The sequence below is a fragment of the Podarcis bocagei genome (genome assembly GCF_964188305.1).
Source record: "Podarcis bocagei genome assembly, chromosome: 9".
Taxonomy (NCBI): Eukaryota; Metazoa; Chordata; class Lepidosauria; order Squamata; family Lacertidae; genus Podarcis; species Podarcis bocagei.
Window position 1 is genome coordinate 53,699,312 of NC_138134.1, and position 22,473 is coordinate 53,721,784.

Genomic DNA, 22,473 nt, shown 5'->3' on the forward strand with positions numbered 1-22,473 from the left:
AAGAGATGCTAAAATGGCCTGTCAAGAGACATGGCACCAGCAATGTGTACTAAGTAAACTAAAGAAAAATAACACCATGTTGTAAGGGCATGGCTATGGAGATAAAATAAAGTGTAACTCTATGGCTTGGAACATGGGCATGGCCAACTAAATTAAGAATAACCCGGGGGGGGGGACCTTTTTAAAAATTGCAGACATATGTGGAGCACAATCCTATGCATGTTTCCCTTGGAAATAAGTATATATTTCATAAGTTGGGGTGGGGAAGAAATATAATGCAATTCACATTTAAAGGCGAAGCTACCTACTGTAATTCATGCTTCCCAAAAAAATAGATGAAGCAAAACACAGCCATCCTTCAAAATTTGTATTTGCCCAAGTTTTGCAATGCAGGTCCCCAGCCAAATAATTTGTACAAAAAATGCATATACTAGGGTACAGTGTGCATAAAAATGCATATATTTGTGAAAATGATATCCAAAAATGCATTAAATTAGGAACTATTGCTTTACAGAAATGTGTATATTAGGCAAAAAATTATACGAAACTCTGTATATTAGGAGAAAATCATGGATGAATTTTCATGAGGACTTAAAAAAAATCACAAGCTGATATGGAAATGTGAAGAACTGAACTTGTAAAAAGGAGAAATAAGAGAAACCAAAATTGGCAGATTCGCCCATCCTACTCATAAATCAAGGAAGGGTAATTTCTGAAAACAATGGACAAGAGGCGTTAAAAGGCTTGTAAAATCATGTGAATATCTACATGTAGAAAGGGAAGGGACATCAGTGGTGATTCAGTTGTTTGGAATGTCAGCAGGATGCATTGGATGTAGAGCTATGCAACCATAGAGTCAAAAGGGTGATACAGCAGAAGCACAAGGAAAGAATGGTGATGAACAAACTGAATGACTCCCTTGGCTTGGAGAGGCAACATGAGATCACCTTAAATCTGATCTTAAACCAGTGGTGGCCAAACTTGGCCCTTCAGCTGTTTTGGGACTATAATTCCCATCTCCCCTGACCACTGGTCCTGTTAGCTAGTTTGGTCACCACTGTCTTAAACCAAAGGTTTTCTTGAGCACTGAATATCTATACCAGGTATGTCCAACAGGTCGGTCACGATCTACTGTTATATCCCCACAAGGTTTTAGTAATCGCTCTCGATCTCTGGCTCCCTTTCCTTAGCGTAGCTAAAACTGACTCCTGCCACACACCTCGCCCCGCCCTACATTGTTGTATGGTCTCTGGAAGGGAAAACAGCTTTTTATGTGCTGCTGTTTTGATCCATTGCGACCTTTTTGTGAGTGACTTTACCCCTTTGTCCCTTGCCTTTAACCCCCCCCAAACGGATCTTCCCCCCAAACAAGCTTTTTTTTAAACCCCCCAAAATGGGGCTTTCCTCCCCCCTAAGAAAGCTCAACAACTTTGAGCTGAACCCCCCAAAACAGGGGGTAGGTCACTGCCAGCTTTTAATTCTGAAGGTAGATCGCAGTCTCTTGAGAGCTGGCCACCCCAATCTATACAAAGTGACCCAACCAATACATTGCCTGCACACTTTACAGCACAGGTAAAAAGGTAAAGGACCCCTGGACAGTTAAGTCCAGTCAAGGGAGACTAGGGGGTTGTGGCGCTCATTTCGCTTTCAGGCCGAGGGAGCCGGCGTTTGCCCACAGATAGCTTTCCGGGTCATGTGACCAGCATGATGAAACCACTTCTGGCGCAATGGAACATCGTGACAGAAACCAGAGCACATAGAAACCGCTGCAGCGGTACCTATTTATGTACTTGTACTGGTGTGCTTTCAAACTGCTAGGTTGGCAGGAGCTGGGACAGAGCAACGGGAGCTCACCCCATCATGGGGATTTGAACCACTGACCTTCTGATTGGCAAGCACAAGAGGCTCAGTGGATTACAAAAATTGGCTTTTACGATATCACTGCTGAAACAGACATACGGTAAAATGAAATGAAAAAAAAATGTTTTATTGCAGATTTGTGAGCTTGAGACTGTTGTGCAATTAACCTGTAGGATTTTCTTCTACATTTGCCATTTATGGGCGTGAGTGCCTGCAGAATTGTAGCAATTGAATAGCGATTTGCGATTGTACGGTAACTTTTGTGGGCTTTCAAGATCAAAGGCTTAAATTGGCTCAGTTACAATTCTACCAACCGCAGCGATTTTCAGCCCATAACCCAGTTTTAAGGGAGCAGCTTATATTTGGGTATTGTCTTTTTTTCTTTCTCCCCCTTGAATTTTAAAAGTGCGGCTTATTTGTGGGTGCGGCTTATATTCGGGCCAATACAGTAACTGATACTTAAAAGCTTGCTCTGGCTGCCCACATGCTACCAGGTCAGATTCTCTACAAGGCCCTTAACAACACCTATCCTGAATAGCTTAAGGACCACTTGATTCCTCATATTTCTGCCCAATCACTGAAGTCTGGGAGGCGTGGGAATCACAGTTTGTGGTTTCTATGGCTTGGATGGACAGCTGATATCCACCAGGAGCTGTGTGTTCAGTTGTGGTCCCAATTCTGTGAAACTCCCTCTTAGCTGAGAGTATTAAACTTCCAGCACTTAGCCATTTCTTTTATCTTTCAGCTGATGTTATGGTCAATTACAATGGTTTTACCTGACTGTACAGTGCTTAGTGAATTGCCCAATTTTTGGACTTCTGTAAATTTAATCCTTCATTATTGTGTTTGTTTATGATAGATGCATTCCCATGTGCTATCATTTTATTTTTTGGATTCCTCTAGCTCATCTTATTCTCTCCACCACTAGCACATCCCATAATAAATATGGCTTCCTTTTATTTTGCAGTTTTATATGCTCTCCTACACACAGTCTCCTGCTGTCTTGTGGTTCCATCCCCACTGGTTTAAATGATTGTTTTGCAGCTATTCTTCCAGCGTGCATATGGTATTCCGACATATATCTATTTTTCCCTTCAGGGTGGCCATATGCAAAAAACAAAACAAAACAGGATTCTTTAAACTTTCAGGACTGAATAAGGATTTTTCCGACTTCTGGAAGGACTCTGTGGAAGCCACACCTTTTATTACAGGATCACGACAGATTCCAGAACTTTATTTCTGGTTTCGGTACTGAATTTATTTCAGGCCTGCTCAGAAGTGTCCACCTGTGACCTGAAAGTCCTCAGATCCGTCTTGGAAGGAAATACAGCGACAAGAGGGCGGGGTGCATTCTGTACTTTCTCAGAGGCACCCTTTATTACTTGGTACGCTCCAAGGCTGAAGCCTGGGGCTAAACTCTCCCTTCTCCTAAGCAAGACAGCTGTGGGAACCCGGGAGAGCCCATTCAGCTCGCCCTCCCCTCGGGGCTGGCCCAGCGCCTTCCTCGCCGGTCAATTCCAGCGGGAGGCGCGCGCGCGTGCGCCTGGGCTGAGGCGGGCCGGCGTTTTGTTTGGCTTAGCTCGCCCGGGATGGGTGGGGGCGAGGGAGGCGGCAGGAGGGAAAGGGAGCGGAGCGAGAGTTGCTCGCCGGCGCTCCTGCAGCGAGGGAAGGACGGCGTCCTGTGTGCTCGCCCCTTCGCGCCCACCAGGAAAGCGGGCGCCTTTTTCGGGGAGACGCTGCAGATGGAGCGCCCCGCGCCTCCCTCCCGGCAGCAGCGTTGGCGCCGCCTGTGCCCGCTCGCCTAGACGGGGGCCGTGCCTCTTCTAGGGTTAGGATGGAGTAGCGGGCAGCGGTCGGCGTCGCTGGCTGGAGGCTGCCCGGCCACCTGGGGATGCTTGGAGACGCCTAAGGCTGCCCCGACGGCCGCTCTCCCCTCAGAGGGCGCTGCGCTCGACCTCGTCTGTCAGCATGGGCTCGCCCTGCCGCCGCCGCCGCCGCCGCTGCTGCCGCGGAGGGACCCCTTGACGGCTTGCCTCTTCGTGGCCCTTTGCCTCCCCCCGGGAGAGGCGGGGAGGGGGCGTGCAGCTCTTGGCCCGGCTCTGCCGAGGGAAAATGCTAGCCGGGGGTTTGCTGGCCGGTTTCTCCGTGCTCAGCCTGCTCACCTACGGCTATCTGGCTTGGGACGCGGCTGGCGACCCCGAGAGCGCGGGCGCGACGGCCAAGTTGGAAGAAGGACCCGAAGCGGAGCCCGCCCCTACTCCGCCACACCTCATCTTCATCCTGGCGGACGACCAGGGGTTCAGGGACGTGGGCTACCATGGCTCGGAGATCAGGACGCCCACCTTGGATAAGTTGGCGGCGGAAGGGGTGAAGCTGGAGAACTACTACGTCCAGCCCATGTGCACCCCGTCCAGGAGTCAATTCATCACGGGAAGGTAAGACGTTGGCGCTAGGGTTTTTTAAAGGGTGGGTGTCAATTTAAATAACCCTTGAAAACTGAAATTGGTGAGTGTCTGCGCCTCGCAAGATGCCTCTTCTAAAATCTCTCTTGCACAAGTATGGCAAATACAAACGGAGTTATTGTGGCACAAGCTTTTGTGGACTAAGGTGTCTGATGAAATAGGTCTGCTTGCATTTCAAAGTGCCTGGCTGTCTGCATGTGCTGTTGCAGACTTAGCACAGGTACCCTCCTCCTGGAACATCTGACATTTAACTTCGCTTGGAAGTTTTGTCCTTAGCTGAGGTTTAGGAGAGAAGTGGGTTAATGAGTGAACTAAAATCAGAACTTGTGCTTTGTTAACTAAGCATTTGGCAACTGAGAGCTACCCACTTCATAATATTATGATAACAGCTGATTTGCATGGATATACAATGCATAAAAGCCTCTTGTCACTCCATTCATGTGGAAGCTACCAGCAACTAGTGAGCATCATTTGAGTTCTGTTTTTATTAACACAGCTTGGGGGGAGAGGTAGAATCAGGAGCCTTGAGCCAGCAGAAGAGCCTCATCTGGAGAGTCAAACAAAAGTTCCAAGGGAATGAATGAAAGCTCAAGTTGTCCCAGTTTGTTGTCATATGCAAGTCCCCATTCTTATTGCAAGAGACAATCACTCAGACAGTCATTGGCCAATGCGCAAGATGTCCATTGAAACCTCAGTCCAATGAGAAAGTCAATTTGAGTTTAAAGCCATAGTAAGCACTTTGGCAAGAACATCTTAAAGAACTTAACCAGTGCATTGTTACACTGCTCAATATTGTCTGCATCTTCAGCTGTTAATGTTGTCATAGCATGATGTGTCCGAGTGCAAATTTAAAAAGGCTGTTTCTACCGTTTCATACCATATTAATCCAGTTCACAAGCTTGTATTTTAAAAGGCCATATCCTAGGATCAAAAATATGCTAATTGAATCACTTGTTGACATATTGTATTCCCATAGTATAATTCCTTCTTGTAGAAAGTTAGAAATGTGTTTTCAGTATCACCAAAGCAGCTGAAAACAAACTTGTTATTTATAACACTTTAGATGTGCAGTCCATTTCACAACCTTTATCATTCATTCTGATAACTGTGTACAATAGTTTCGCTGTTACTGTAGTTTTATCATTGCCCACTCATCTTGGTTTTAAGCTTAGGGCTTTAAGATCATGCCTGATATAGTGTCTTCTGAACAACGACGCTGGCCGTCAGCTTCTGCTGATCATAATTATGTGCAGTGTTGGGATAACTCGCAACAGATAATGTAACATACTTGATCATGAGAACAGCATGGAGTTCATTTTTGGCCCTAAACTTTTCCCCCTAAGTGCAGAGGTCAGAAACCTGAAGTTATGACGATAGCACGTATTCACATCTAAGATGCAAGTTTCCCCCCCTTGTCTGTTACTTTTATTGTGGCTACCATCATTCTACGTATACGTATTACAAAAATTATAAGACACTGGTGTACTCACAGATATACAGTCTAATAAAACATGACATATGAAGGAACCTTTTCCTGTTGTGGACCATTTCCAAGTAAATTGTTCTCTTATCCATAAATGAAACCTCCCACCTGGTGGCTGCTTAGGTAATTACGTATATTTTCTGGGCTGAATCCACACATTTGTGCACTGGGTGTGCAGGCATGTCTGAAGCAGGGTGGGTACCAAAATATTATTCCACTGAAAACGGAAATGATATCTTTGTGTGCCTGTATGTGTGGTGGCGTATAAAGAATCACAAAAGTTAGCATGGAGCATGAATGCGGGCAGTGGGGAAGCACTCTCCTTTCACTCATGTTAGTATCAGCAAGGTTGTTTTAATAAAATGGAAACTGTTTTACTTCTGTTGGAACAGCTGGAAACAAAGTGAGAGCCAGAGTTATGGAGCCACCAGTAAATGCTCTGCAGAAAAGACCTACAGTTCACAGTCTGTTAGGCAGTCTGTTCAGGCTGCGTGACAGTCATTTGTTCATCTGGCTATGGAGTGTTTTCTGTCCAGGTGATGACCTGTCCCTGTTAAGTATGGAACAACTGGAAGATGACTCAGAACAGAACAAACCAAATCCAAAGGAGCTTGGATTACCAATCTGGATTGCTAACTATAAAACACATACTGTTTAAATTAGGCAAGGAGCGAACTAAAACAAATAGATTGGGAGGAGGCTGAGGCTGCAGTTTTTAAAAGTGGAATGTTGTGAAAAATTATTCTGAAAATCCAGTTGCTGTATTTTTTGAAGTGGTTTTAGGAAAACTAAGATTTTTTCATGCACTTCCTTCTGATTTTCTTTACAGTCTGCCAGACTGGCATGATGCAAACTTATTTTCTTTGCCATTTTATTTTCAGAGCAAGGGATAGTCTACAACAAAAGTAACAAAAGTAAGAAATAGAGTAAGGGTGTGACTGCAGAAGGGTTTGACCAGAGTGGAATTAAGAGTACATAATAAAGTTATTTCTCCTTTGTATGAATGCCAGAGATGGATTGTTGGAATTCTCCATTTCCTACTTCCGTAATATAAATAAATTCATATTAAAATAGTGTGGTTTTTGCATTATGTGACTATCTGGTCTACAGTAAGTTAAATTCACACATAAAATATTCAGCAAAAACTTGGTAAACTTGTGATACAATTGATCTCAAGTTTAGAGGCCCTTAATAACAGTTCCAGTTTTTGAGCTTTGGCCAACATGTCCTTGCTGTTTAAAGATGGCTCATGGATAGTAAACCCAGGATGGTTGTCTCAGTTACCAAGATTATTATGGAAGATGGGGAACAAGGGAACAAGCATGTGATCTAAAAGGCAGTAAGTATTTTAGAAATTAGAATTGGCGCCTTTAGACTTTGAAGGGATCCCATATTTTTGTAATGTGCTAAGATCCATCTGAACCTCACCAACAGTTAGCTAAGGCCCTGAGGGATAGTTCAGTTGGTAGAGCATGAGACTCCCAATCTAAGAGTTGTGGGTTCAAGCCGCACATTGGGTGAAAGATTCCTGCATTGCAGGGGGTTGGACTAGATGGTCCCTGTGTTCCAGATCTACAGTTCTATGCAATCATACACCAAACATATTAGTCATCTTGAGGCTACATGTATGGCAGAGTTAAAGTGCAAACCCTGAAAAAGTAGAGTTGCAGCCTTTTCATCAGATGGTGTTGGTGTACTGTAAACCATTCCTAGGCCTATTTGCAACTTGAAATTCCTGGAACAGCTCTTGGACTCAGGACACCATTAAGCTGCAGAACTTTGTCACGGCAGAACTTTGCCATCAGTGACAAAAAACTGATGATGATAATAATAATAATCAGGGATAAAGGTTCCTCTTCCCCAAGTTGTACCGTATTTTTCGCCCCATAGGACGCACCGGCCCATAGGACGCATCAAGTTTTTTTGGGGGGAAATAAAGAAAAAAAAATTATTTCCCCCCCCCCCAGGTGCTTGTGGGGCAGGCAGCGGGGAGAAGCGCTCTTCTCTCCGCCGCCCGCCTTGCGATCAGGTCCGGGGACAGCAGGGAGACGCAGCGCGTCTCCCTGCTGTCCCCGGAGTGGTGGGGCAGGCAGCGGGGAGAAGCCCTCTTTTCCCCGCTGCCCACCTTGAGATCAGGTCTGGGGACAGCGCTCTTCTCCCCGCCGTCAGCCTCCAAACCACTTCGGGAGACAGCGGGATGGCGGCGTTCCGCCTCCCTCTGTCCCCCAACCTTGTGGGGCTGGCGCTGGGGCTCCCCTGAAGCCTGGAGAGCGAGAGGGGTCGGTGCGCACCAACCCCTCTCGCTCTCCAGGCTTCAGCAAAAGCCTGCATTCGCCCCATAGGACGCACCCACATTTCCCCTTCATTTTTGGAGGGGAAAAAGTGTGTCCTATAGGGCGAAAAATACAGTAATTACTTTGGGGATATTCGGATTCAACTTGAATTCACTTGCTCACACAACCATTTTCTGTTCAACACCAGAAGAATGAATGCTGTGTGAGACCTGGTTAATGAAAAGGGAAGATAAAATAGCTACTCCATTCCACATGGTGAATTTCTTTCCTGAGCCGCTGAAGCTCAACTGGGAACATTTATTTTTCTGAATATTCCAAAATTGCAAGCATGTCCCCCTTTATCTTTTCTACCCTTGGCCTCCAGACCAAACCTATCCTGCTTCTTTAGCCGTCTCTCAAATGATGTTATAGACTCTTTCCCATGGCATGTACGTAATTAAAGCAAATTAAAACAATGTAAAAAAAAATGTTTCTGGAATAAAACAAAATGGTCTTGTGTGGCAAAGTTGTCAGAAGGCATTGTGTGCCATGGAAAACAAGCATTTATGAGAGCCATAAAAGATTTAATAAGAAAGCTAACTTCAGTATTTTATATGATCTGTCCCACATGTCTATGCACATGTTTGGAGAGTGATCGTATTTAATATTTTTATTTATTATTATTAATACTAAGTTTTGTATAGAACATAAAACTGAGTTCTCCTGATTAGTGGTTGGATGTATTTTCAGCTGAGTAAATGGGAACGTTCAGAGACCATAGAACTATGCTTCCTGGATTACATTATTATCATTAATAATGATGATGATAAATTTATTACCTTTCCCTCAACAGCAGGTCCCAGGGTGAATTTAAAATTCAGATTTAAAGACAGTTAAAACAAATTGCAGTCGCAAGTATAGAAATAAGAATACTGAAAATGTTATTATATTTAGAAGAAAAGCATTAATAAAACTAGCCCAGATATATCACTAGATTTCTTGTATGATGTAATGCAGGGGTCAGCAAACTTTTTTGGGAGGGGGTCTTGTGGCCTCAGACCTTGTGGGGGACCGGACCCACCATCTCCGTAAGGAACCCCCTCTCCCGAAAGGACCGTCTGCCGCCACTCATGCCGCAGCCACCAACGCCGCCTCCGCAGCGCCGTCGGCCGCAGCCTCGGCCAGATGTCCATGGGGCGCAGAGCCCATGCTGCTGGCCTGGGCGGTGGAGGCAGCCTCCCCACCACCACCGCTTCCTCCCGCACAGCTCTTGGCCATACGTGGCCACCTCAGCAGGAAGGAAGGGGTGTTGCCCAGAGACGTCGGATTGGCTCCAGGAATTTCCTGCAGCCAATCCGAAGCTGTGCCAGCATTGCCGCCTGCCCGTAGTCGTCCACAGCTTTGGATTGGCTGTTGGAACATTCTTGTAAAGTTTATAATAATCCTATTGCTAGTGACCCAAGACACTCATTTCAGAGTGAATAATGACTGTTGGTGATCTATTCCATTTGATTTGTGAGCTCTATTCATATGTTTTAAGAAGATTCCGAACAGCACGGGTTTAGTAGGATGTCCTAAACCTGTGCCTTGTTCAAAAGCCCCTCACAATGCCAACGTTCCATCAGGGGATAGAAAGGCATTATTGGGCTGAAATTAGGAGCATGCTTTTACCCAGCTAATAATAATAATAATAATAATAATAATAATAATAATAATAATAATAATAATAATAATAATAATTTATACCCCGCCCATCTGACTGGGTCATCTTAAATATGGCGTATCTTAAATATCCCTCTTGTTATGCATCTTGGCAGTTGCCTACACTGTAATCTGATATGTGGGCCTTCCACCTCCAGCCCTAGTATGTGGAATATATTCCAGTTCCATACTTTGCTTCGAGCTGCACTTGAGTAATGCATTTTGTTATAATTGTTAAAAATTATAGCTGAACACTTCCTTGACATTCCCAAGGAGCTGACTGTTGATTTATTTGGAGGATGATTTTTTTTTATTCGGGGTGATTTAAATGAACCACATATCTTTATTTGGTTGCACTGTACTTCTGTATTTCCATGTTGACACAATTTGAACTGTATCTGTTCACAGCAAGTGGCTCAGAACTCTCTTCATTTCTTTCAAATGACAGATGTAACATACATGTAAATAGGGGAGACCTTGTAGTTATAATACAGTTGGACAGCTTTTGATGAAGTCCCATGGCAAAGATACCAGAGAAAAATGGAGTAAGAGGACACATTCTCTGATAGGGAATATTTTTTGTTTGTTTGTTTTTTAAAGGAAGCAGAATATAGGGGAAAACGAACAGGTCTCATAATGGAGATCTGTGCTGGAACTGGTGCTAGAATTTACTGTGTTCATAAATACTTTGAGGTCAAGGTCAGCAATGATGTAGACAAATGCGCAGGTGCCACCTAAGTATTCAGGATGGTGAAATCCAAAGCATAGTGTGAAAAGCTGCAGTACAGTGAGTCAAAACTCTTGGCGAGTGCAGCAAAATGGCAGACGAGGTCCATTGTTAGAAAATGCAAAATGACACACAGTGGGACAAAATCATCAAACAGTACCGCCTATAAGCTTATGGGATTCAAATGGTGCCCACGAGGGATATTAGGATCATGATTGGTGGCTTACTACAAACATTTATGGCAGTAACTAGAACATAGGATGGTGGTAATAGGGGGCAAATCACACTCTTCTCTTGTCCCCAGCCTGGTGGGATTTTACAGCATGGCAGGGCAACTGCTACAGCCATAGCTCTGCTACAGTGGCAGCTGGGGCCACAGGCAGTGACCAGTAGTTGGCCAACAGAGTCCAGTAGGGCTGGCAGAGGAACACCACTGCCCCATCTAGCGCCCCCCCAATCCCTATGCAAAGGACTGCTCTGCTAGTGTTTTGCAACAGTAAAAGAGGGAAAGAGGCAGATTTAAACATTTTAAAGTAAGAAAGGAAAGTTCATATCCTGTTTAAAAGGACAATTTTGAATTAAGCAAAACAAGAAAAGTAAGTGCTTTGAATAATTAATTTAATAATGTATCCTTTACTTGTGGGGGTTTTGTATCGTATTTGCTGCTAAAAATAAAGTTGTGAATATTGTGTAGGAATACATTAGCCCAAACTCCTTAACAATTATGAAGTAAGTAGGTGTTAGACAAATATGTCATTTTTATGCTGCATAATATTACAATTTAAGGAGATGATAAATATTCCAGATTATATTACTTGGCAGTGTTGCCTTTCTTCTTCCGGATGAAATTTCATTTTATGTCATTTGGCAGAACTCTTTTGGTCCCACCAGGACTCCATAAAAGTGCATCAAGAGCCTGGGGTGCTTATTTATTCCAAGTCTGCACCCATATGACACTGTTGTAAAACAGCAAATGAATATATTTCCCATTTATTAGCAGAGCTTTTGGCGGTTTGTGATAGTACTCCTTCTGCATCAAATCAGAGGTCCGTCTAGCTCAGTTATCCTGTCCTAAATCATAGTCTGATTCAGCTTTTCAAGGGCGCCTATAATAACACTTAACACCGCTAGGATTTCCCCCCCCCCCCCGATTCTTCCATTTGTCTCTGGCAAAGTTTGTAGACTCAATGATACACAAAATATTTAGGAATCTGAAGAATTCTATATTAGTGTTCTGACTTGCATGCATTTCTCATAAGCAGAAGTGGAATCCCGTGAGGTCTAGTGGTCAGCATCTTAGCAGCTTTCTTCATTGCCCCTATAACAACACAGAAAATTCTCCTGGATAACATCAGAAATATCCGCTCATCTGGAGACTCAGGGGCGGTGGCATCTGCTGCATGGTGTGGCCCTGGCTACTCCATGCGGGGGGACCACCATCTTCCCACGTGGCTGGAGAAGAGGAGGGTCATTTGGCACCACCCTCCTCCGGTTGCTCTGGATCACTGGAGTGGGCGGGCACTGGCCTGCAAACCAATTAGGCACAGGGCCGTAGGGCTGGACTGGACCCACCCCTACTGTACTGTATTTAGATGGCTTACCCCTGATTTTTGCTGCTGTTGTTCCACTTGTATTCTTAACTGGCAGGCTTTGGGTTTGAAGTCTGGTTTCCCACACACCCCACTCAACCTTTTCAGTGCCAGGCTGTACAAAAGTAATTCTCCTGTGAAAAGTTACCAAGTTAAAAACAATATTTTCTTATTCCACTAATCTGCTTCCAGTGTTTGATGAGTCATCTCTACTCATCATAGTAACAAAGAAAAGCCCAAAACAAACTAGCTGACTTCTTCCATGGGAATAACGTAGCAAAGCAAGAAAAATGATTTGTTTTTCTATATCTGATGGAAACCACTGAATGTAAAGAAGGGGTCAGTCAAATCAGTATTTTATGGTGCTGAAGGTTATGAACTAAAATTGAGCTGAAGGACAATTCACACATTTCCCAAACCCCCTCTAAGACTATGCAGATATAAGAGTCCACTGGAATTTCCAACCACCTTAAAAATCATTTAAAAAGTGAAGCAGCTACACCACAAGACAGAATCATTCAGACATGACACATAACTAGGACTGTAAGGGTGGAAATGCACATTCCCATCACTATGGCAGTACTGATGGAAGTCCACATGTCTTCATTCAAACTCTGGCAGCACAGATGAGGGTTCCATGGGATCCTTTGCATCTGGATGCATGGCTGATTCACATCCAGACATGAATCTGCATCCAATCTGCACAGCTCCCAGTCCACCAAAGGAATCTGCTGATGGAAGTTTGATTGAGTGCAACAGCTGGTACACTTCATGCATTACATACTTTTTCCAGGTTAGCAGAAGCACAAAGACCGCGCAGATCAGGAAAATAAAGAACCAAATAAGGTATATGTTTCAGGTAGGATTGGTTTTAGCTGAACATAAAAGCAAAAGGAAGAGCTGATTTGTAAGCAGGTATCAGAAGACAAAGGCCTCATCTGCACTATACATTTAAAGCAGTATCATAGAATCATAGAATTTTGGAGTTGGAAGGGACCCCAAATGTCATCCAGTCCAACTTCCTGCAATGCAGGAATCTCAACTAAAGCATCCATGACAGATGGCCACTCAACCTATGCTGAAAACCTTCAAGGAAAGAGAGTTCACCACACTCTGAGTGAGTCTGTTCCACTGCTGAACAGCTCTTACCACCAGGAAGTTCTTCCTGATGTTTAGTCAGAATCTCCTTTCATGTAACTTTAATCCATTGGTTTGAATTCTACTCCCCGGAGCAGGAGGGAACAAGCTGCTACATGTGACAGTCCTTTAGCTATTTGAAGATGGCTATCATCTCTCTTCTCAGTCTCCTCTTTTCCAGGCTAGACTTAACCAGCTCCCTCAGCTGTTCCTCATAAGGCTTGATTCCAGACCCTTGATTATCTTGGTTGCCTTCCTCTGCACATTCTCCAGCTTGTCAATATCCTGCTTAAATTGTGGTGCCCAGAACTGGACATAGTATTCCAGGTGTGGTCTGAGCAAGGTAGAATAGAGTGGTGCTGTTTTTGATGCTACACCACACTGTTGATATTCTTGCAACACCTAACACAGCCCAACACAGCTATATTTATATTCAGGAGTGGCCTGAGATGTTTCGGCAGCTGACACGAAATGCCCTGCTGTTGCCCCTGTGATAGGAGTGCAAACTCCATAGGGAGTCTTACCTGCTGGGAAGTGGATGGGAAGATCCTTTCTGGATCCTCACACTTGCCAGTGGGGCTTTGCATTAGCTACTCCCTTCAGCAGAATCCAATGCAAAGTCCCAACACACCATGGGGTGGGAGGAGCAGGGGACAGAGCAAAGCTGGGTGACAGAATACCTCCCCTCTCGTTGACTCGGCAGGAGGGGAGGCATTCCCCAGAGCTTTGCCACCAGTCCCTCTCTGCCCCTAGAGGTTGGAGAGACTGGCAGCAGAGCTGGGCGGTAGAACGGGCATTCCACCCCTGGGAGAATGCCGCCTGAGGCAGCCACGTCACCCAGCCTCATGGGTGGGCTGGCTCTGTTTATATAGGAATGGGACAAATTGTTCAGAATATGCTGACTTCGTACAATGAATATCTTCTATAAGTTTCCATTGTTTCTTTCCTCTAAGTTCAGTTAAAAAGGTGGCAGAAAGAAAGGGGCACCTTCTGCTATCTTTAATAAACCTTGAAATATGCAATTACCCCAAAACACCTGGAATATGTTCAGCGGTATCTAATCAAATAAATATTGAGAGTGGGGATATAAAAATTAATCTGTCTTATGGGGCTGCACTGCCAGATGAGGTTACCCAGTTGGGTTCACCTTTTCTTCAAATCAATCCATGCTTGGCTGATTTACTACAAGTCCTGGAATTCACTTCTTTGGTTACTGCAAGCTTGTCTCCGCCGTAAAAGTGTAATCCAGTACCCGTTGCTCTGCAACTTGATATGAGATGAGAATGAGGTGTTTCTAGGGAAGCAGATGTTTGATTCACATGTATAGAATCCTAGATCCAAATCTTTCTAAACAATGGGTAGATTTGTTGAACTTGGCTTGTTCGACATGGCCAGGGTTCCATTAAGCAGGGTGGAACATGTCAATTTGACGGCAAGGTAGCCATTTGAGCATACCATGGAACTCCTTTGTGTAACAATCCCTGCACTTGTGTGTTTGCTGCTGTTAAAAAAAAAAAAACCCTATACCCTGCAGTACGGAAGAGAAAAAAGTGTGTGTGTTAGGATATGAGCCAACAATACTGAGCCTTTAGGATAAAGTCTTTCTGGAATGTATTACTTTATTTCCATTAGTATTTCACACTTTCCCAAAGGCCCAAGGCAAGCCATAAGATGTGTTAAACACAATTACAGCATACTAATAGAAAACATAAAAACCAATGACTTCTAATAACCTGATCCTTGCTTAGCCTGTATAAGTGGTGGCGCTGCAGGAAATGGGGGAGGGAAAATATAGGACAAAATAGGTTGTGGGGGTAAGTTCTGTTTTACATGTATTAATAAAGCTCTTGGAGGGGAATACAGTAAACTCATCTGCTTGTTCAGCACCTGCACTTTGAATGCTGTCCAGCTTTTGGTGGATTGTGCGAGTAATTAGGAGGTATTCATTCTCCACGGTTCTTCTGCTACTGTCTTAAGGTACAGGTGAAGCACTGTGCACTAACAGAAGAACAGCCATGCTAGATCTGACCCAAAGGCCTATCTCGTCCCACAGTGGCCAGCCGGATGCCTGTGGGAAGCCCTCAATAGGATAGGAGTGCATTAGACCTATCATTCAGCTGTTCCTCTGCAGCTGGTATTTAGAGACATACTCCCTCTGATCCATTAATTTGTCTAATCAGCTTTGGAATCTATCAGGGTTTGTGGACATTACTACTCCATCTTGTAGTGAATTGCGTTATTTAGCTATGCACTGTGTGAAGAAGCACATCCTTCCCTCCTGAATCTTCCACTGTTCAGCTTCATTGGGTGACCTCCACTCCTATTATTCGTGAGAGAGGGAGAAAAAGTGCTCACTATCCACTTTTTCAATGTCTTGCATCATTTTATAAACTTCTGTCATGTTTCCCTTTACTTTACTTCCCCCCAAGCATTGTAACCTTCCTTTATGGAGGAGTTGCCCTCTGAAAAAAATGGAGTTCTAGTTCTCTGACAGTGTTGGTTTGCCTTTTTTTGAGATGCCTAGACCAGTGTTTCCCAACCTTTTTTGGGCAAAGGCACACTTGTTTGATGAAAAAAATCTCGAGGCACACCACCATTACAGCCCCGTGACGTCAGCGCGCAGCGTCACGCCGGGAGGGACGCACGAAAGTGTAAGTTTCTATTTTTTTCCCTCCCCCTTGCCGGGGAACCTCCAAGCTTTGGGGGTGGGGGGGAGGAGGCAGCAAAGCGAGGCAGGAAGGAGAGCGTGGCTTGGCTGGGTGAGCTTTGGCAGGGAATGAGAGCCGCGAGGCGGGCGCTGCGGATGGAGGCGCTGCCCGCCGAGCTCGCAGGCAGCCAGGCAGGCAGACGGCGAGAGCCCCACGCTGGGCGGCCTCTCCTCGCCGCCGCCGCCCCGCCTCTCGCCGCCCGACTCGCCCGCCTCCCTCCAGGCAACATCTCGCGGCACACCAGGCAACATCTCGCGGCACACTAGTGTGCCGCAGAACAGTGGTTGGGAAACACTGGCCTAGACCAAAATTGTACACAGTAATGCACGGCCTTTGAAGAGCAAGTTAATCTTCAAGAATGGGAAAATTCTCAGGACATGAAGGAAGGTGGGACTATGGGCTTGCCATTAAAGATTAGGTGGTTGAGGATTTCTTCTCCAACTCCTTTTAAAATAGAATATCTCTATCATCTCTATCTCTATCATCTCTATTTATATCTATCTCTATCTCTATCTGAACTGCCCTCAGCAACCTAGTGACATTCCCTTTTCATTTAGGATAAAATGCCCTATGGAAGCAACACTCCATCGTGATGTAGCATTGCTTCAAGGGCAGTGGTGTTGGGTTTTTTGCAGGGTGGGGTGGGATAGGAAAATAGCTTCCTCCATTTCCGAATGGGTATGTGGATTTCATTACAGACATCCTGGTTTAATATTGTGCATTGAGAAGGGAGAAGGAAAGGTGCAGTGGATGAATATTGTGTACAAGCCATTGGCTGGGACTGGTGGGAACTGGAGTCTGAAGAACATTATGGAGGGCACCATGTTGACTAGTCTCTTAATGATGGCTATTATAACACTGATGGCATTTCACAGGTTATGGGGTGGATGTTTTTGTAGTGGGAGCTCCAGCTCCTTCCCCTTTTATTGCTGCCACTTTTAGACTTGCCCCCTGAATCCACCCTCTTGCTACTGTTTGTCTGTCACTTTAGCAAAGAGTCCTAATTTCTTTTGTTGTTGTTTTTGAAAGTTGGTATTGCTCCACCTTGGGCAATTTGGTGGAGAGGCAGCATCTAAGATAGACAGGGAGTTTAAAGGCTCCGTGTAGCCTAGCACTGCAGATTGGCATGTAAGACACGTTGAATTTAACAAGCTAATTTGATCCTGTTTTCCTTAGGAGCTGTTTAATTTGTGGTCTGCATATTTCTTAATCTGTGGCTATTCCAGAGGAAAAATTGCAACTATTACTGCACTGCAAAGCTATCTGTGACAGTTGGTGCTGATATAATACCAGCCAGGGAACAGTGGAATTAAAGTATTTCAAATATGCCTAGTGCTGTTTGCTTATCAGCTGCTAATACCAGGCATAAAATTATGTAGGTTATGTTGAGCCAAACTAAAATGATTTCCTTATATAAACTGTTTTTATTACCAAATTAATCTTTTGGGCACTTTCAACTTATAAAATCCAACTTTTAAGTCTCCTCACATTACTGGAAAGCCACAGAGGCAGACATTTTGTTGCCCGGGACAAGGTACATGGTACCCTTTACCAGCCACATTTTTGGGGCGTCTGAGGCTGAAAACCCCACAAGTACTTCTTTCCCCTCTCCTCCCTGGTAGTAAAAACACCACAACAATAAATTAAATAGCTAACCATTTTTTGCCCTTTCATGACACCCAAATTATCTGCTTGACGTGGCCTCCCACTCTACCTAATAGTAGGGCTGGCACTGCAAGGGGGGCAAATATGCTCACAGTTACACCAAGTGTGATCACAAATCACTTTCTGCCAAATAGTTACAGAGCGATCCTGTAGATTGCAGGAGGCATTCCGTTGTACAAGTAGGATTATGTGGTTTGTGGAATAAACTACATATTTCCTGCTTCAACAAACAGCCGATAATTGGAAGCATGATTTTGCCCTGCAATAAGCAGTACTGCGTGCAAAATAGTCATATATTGGGTGATGTTGAAAATCACTTTGGGGGATTTAAGCAACCCACTCTCTCCCAGCTTCACCCCCTCATTCCCAATATGCAATAAGGGGAATAATACTGCTGATTTACCTTTCACCATTGGTCTGATCCAGCAGGCTATTCTCCTGTTCTTAATGGTGGGGAACCTGTAGCCTTCCATATATTGTCAGACTCCAGCTCCCATCAACCCCAGCCAGCCTGCCTGGCCAGTGGCTGGGGTTGATGGGAATTGAACTCCAGCAACATAAGAGGGACATATAGCTTCCTTGTCCCACCCTTACAGGGTTGTTGTAGGAATTGCAACTACATAAAGCATTTGAAGTGCTTTTAATACACAGGAATGATATACAAATACCACTGCAAGATCAAGTACCTGGTAATAAAATTAATACTCATGCATTGCAGATGTACCAAATAATACTGTGGCCCAATATTTTCTAAGTTAGAAGAAAACAACAACATTGTGTATAGTTTATGGATTGTAAATTTAAAGATCACGTTACAGACTATTAAAATATTATGATAGATATAAAATGACATGCTTCAGAACTTAATGCAGCAAGTAGTTTATGGACTGTAGTGGAAGGAAATTTCATTAGAATCTCTGCAAATTTTGCTGTCCCTGCTAATCTAAATCTCCTGGGAAATGGATGCTACACATGCTCTGCACAGCACCAGGGACCTCTGTCTACAATGGGCTCGGACTCCCTACCAGAGCCTGTCTAGAAGAAAAATTTGTTGGTCTTCAGGAAGGAAGAGTATGCAAAGACAGGCACTTCTCAAGCACTCTTGAGGCTTGCAAGTGCTTGTTGGAATGTGTGCAAAGCTTCAAGCCTTTTCAGGATGAAAGGGATGGCAGTGACCCATCCCCATTACAACCTGGCAGAGAGAACTCTTGGAAAACAAATAAGGTTTCCCCTCCTTATGCAGTCAGCATGAAAGCTCATAATAATCAAGTCTACTTAACATCTGAGCCAAGGTTAGTTTGACCTTCACTAGCTTTTGGAGCAATTGACTCCTGCCTCTCTGTAAAGATGCTTAGGTAATTTCAAAGAAGCTCAGTAAAAGGAATTATAGGGCACAGATATTACACCCATGTGGACAGCAAGATCTGGGATGTGCAAGGGCAAAAAAGGGCAGGGGTAGAACATTGTATTGCAAAATAGCCACTCTTTGTGGATGGTGCACAACAGTGTTTTTAACACCTTTTCTTCTGCAAAGCGTTTTGATTTAGTTAGGTGAATCACCCAAATTCTCTTGTGTTAGGTAACGGTAAAGGGACCCCTGACTGTTAAGTCCAGTAGCGGACGACTCTGGGGTTGTGGCGCTCATCTTGCTTTATTGGCCGAGGGAGCCAGCGTACAGTTTCTGGGTCATGTGGCCAACATGACTAAGCCGCTTCTGGCGAACCAGATCAGCGCACCGAAACACCGTTTACCTTCCCGCCGGAGCGGTGCCTATTTATCTACTTGCACTTTGACGTGCTTTCGAACTGCTAGGTTGGCAGGAGCAGGGACCAGGCACAGGAGCTCACCCCATTGCGGGGATTCGAACCGCCGACCTTCTGATTGGCAAGCCCTAAGTTTTCACTGACCAGTCTTATGTGAAAGTGGTGCTTCTACATGGTAGTTTGTTGCAGAATTGATGTTGGCAATGCAACAGCAAGGATCACTCTGTGTCTTAAGTAAAGACTAATTCTGTTATCAATAAGTCAGCTAACAAAGAGGGAGTTGTTTAGCAACCAGGCAGAACGTTGTGATCTCTACTGAGGTAGCATGTTTTCTAATTGGCTGTGTAGTTCTGAGATATTTTTTCCTCTATATGTTTCATTGAATATCTCCTTACAAGGCCTGAACTAAAAAGACAAAGCCTCTTCGCTGCTTTCCCCTCAAATTATACACTGTTTTAATTCAGCATGTTCAGTAAAGTGTTATCAGGTCTTTTCTCTCTCTCTGGACTCCATTTGTGTTAATTAGGTGACTCTGCTAGCACTTGGTATTGCTTATGTATGCAATTTTTCCACAGGATCCACACAATGTTTTAATCAAAATGGCACCCCTTTCCCTCCTTTGCTGCCTGGATATAATACAGATTTACCATTTCTATGGGGTCTTTTTTCCTTACCAAATTTTCCATGGAAGCAATATATCCTAACTGAATGGAAAAATAATACGAGACAGCATTTTGATTATGGTGGCATCATGTGGACAAGTTTGCAATAAACCCAAGGAGCCTCAGTCCCAAGTTGTACTGACTTGTTGATATTTCTACCATAGACTCATGGGCAGAGCCATGGAGAAGCAGCTCCCACCCAGAAATAACAAATGAAAGCAAGAAATAATCTATTACCTTTTGGAAGAGGGCACACTGTTTTATAAGAAATTTGTCATTAAATATAGGGCAGGAACACAGTTGTTTCCTCCCCCTTTTTTGCATTTTGCACAAAGTTATTTAGATATTTTGTTTTACCTCTATAATACGTAGCCTACCATCATAACGCTATTCAGTGATGGCTTCAGGTGATGATTCCTTTTAGATCACACCAGGCTTTTAAACACTGTTTATAAAGCAACTGGAAGAGACTGCCATAATTGGAAAGAGTTTGACCTTGTGTTTCTGAGAAGTCATATAAGCACATTCCTCAGGAGCTATGTAGGAGGAAGCATTTTGTCTGGGAACAGCGAAAGAGTTTACGCAAACAAGATACTGCTCTTTGAAAAACTGAGTTCTTTTATGTGGCATCCCTTGCTCACCACGATAAATGAACCATTTTTAGAGATGCTCTTCATTTCAGCAAGCAACATGCTCTGTGATTCCTACCTATTCACATATGTTCTTTTGTTTCCAGAGGCATTTTCGTGTTGTAGATTTCCTTCACCATCTCATGAAAGTCATGCATACATTTTAAAATGTTCTTAGGGAACATTTTGTACTTTACACCAGTATTATCATGCCAAAAATACATAAAAGCACAATTCATTTTGCAGCAATAAATCTCCATAATTTGTACTTGAAGTCTGGAAAAGATATGCTGTCAGGACAGGAGGGATGTCCTGATAAGAAAAGGCTTGTAAACAAGTATGAACAAACATACACATACACATAGGTAAAGGTAAAGGTACCCCTGCCCATATGGGCCAGTCTTGACAGACTCTAGGGTTGTGCGCTCATCTCACTCTATAGGCTGGGAGCCAGCGCTGTCCGCAGACACTTCCGGGTCACGTGGCCAGCGTGACAAGCTGCATCTGGTGAGCCAGCGCAGCACACGGAACACCGTTTACCTTCCCGCTGGTAAGCGGTCCCTATTTATCTACTTGCACCCGGAGGTGCTTTCGAACTGCTAGGTTGGCAGGCGCTGGGACCGAACGACGGGAGCGCACCCCGCCGCGGGGATTCGAACTGCCGACCATGCAATCGGCAAGTCCTAGGCGCTGAGGTTTTACCCACAGCGCCACCCGCGTCCCTTACACATACACATATACACATATAAATCATTAAAATTGTGTGTGTGTTACACGTAAGTTCTGGTTTGATGTTACTTTTCAAATGCACTATGAAAGGGAATGTGTGACAGATATTCCCCCTCCCCCAATAGAAAGCAAAACAGTATTCATCTTTATCAGAGATCTTGAATTTGAGAATTCAGATGGACTCCTGGTCAAGTCAAATGTTCATTATCAACAGAGGTGAGTTGGGGAAGGCAGATGGGCAGAGGAGATACATAGAAGTCCAAGTCACATTACATACCCAGTTTAGAAAGTAACATCAGATCTGGCACTTTGTTTAGGGGAAGAGTTTTATAGGTGTATTTCTGTCATATTTTACAAAGGCATTCCTGTTCCTCTAATTTAGCTGTTAGATTAGGAATGCAGATGGAACTTTCCTGCCTTGTGAAGATGCAAAGTCCTCTGCTATTGCCACATGAAATTTACCACATGAATGGAAGAATGGGATTCAGGAGCTTAATTATACACCTTCTGCTAGCCTGACAAGATATGAAATGCAGAGATAAAGGTCTGGAAACCTTATGGAGGGCACCTATCAGGAAAGGCCTTTGAATCTATATCTCCTTATCAAGAAATACTTTATTTAGAATAGAGTACTTACATCTCACTTCATAGCCTTCAAAGGCGCCAAGTGGCTTACTAAATATTTGCACAGTACAAGTTATTGTATTACGATCATATTTTAATACAAATCCAGATGCATATTTCCTAGAAGAACAAACTAGAAGACAACCTTTTCAATTTATGAACTTTATTACAATGGGGAGGGGATACCTGTGGATTAGGTTGGGCAAACTTGTTTCAATCAGCAGAAAAGAAAGAAAACCACTTAAAACACCAGTAAAGGGACATATAGCATGCATGTTATATACTGTATGCAAGGAAGGGTCTGTTGTGAAGTTGGCGGTAAAAACCACAAATCTATGATTACCCAGGCTAGGAATCAAAGGAAAGCACTCAAGAAGTTTAGCAACATTCTAAAATTGCTCATGTTTTTAAGTGACGTTTGTTCCTTTTTCCACTGTAAAGTTGTTCAGGCTGATACAGGC

The 22,473-nt window shown here is 44.0% G+C and overlaps 1 protein-coding gene and 1 long non-coding RNA gene across 2 annotated transcripts in view; both read left to right on the top strand.

The window, feature by feature from the left end:
* The window catches only part of LOC308594797, a 79,276-nt gene that overhangs the window by 13,450 nt on the left and 43,353 nt on the right, over positions 1-22,473 (top strand). The gene's annotated exons all lie outside the window — the stretch shown is intronic.
* The window catches only part of ARSJ (arylsulfatase family member J), a 39,041-nt gene continuing 20,034 nt past the window's right edge, over positions 3,467-22,473 (top strand). The window contains exon 1 of the mRNA XM_081208119.1: positions 3,467-4,295. Coding sequence (XP_081064245.1) covers positions 3,973-4,295 — 323 coding nt within the window. The 5' untranslated portion in view covers positions 3,467-3,972. The remainder of the gene's footprint in view (positions 4,296-22,473) is intronic.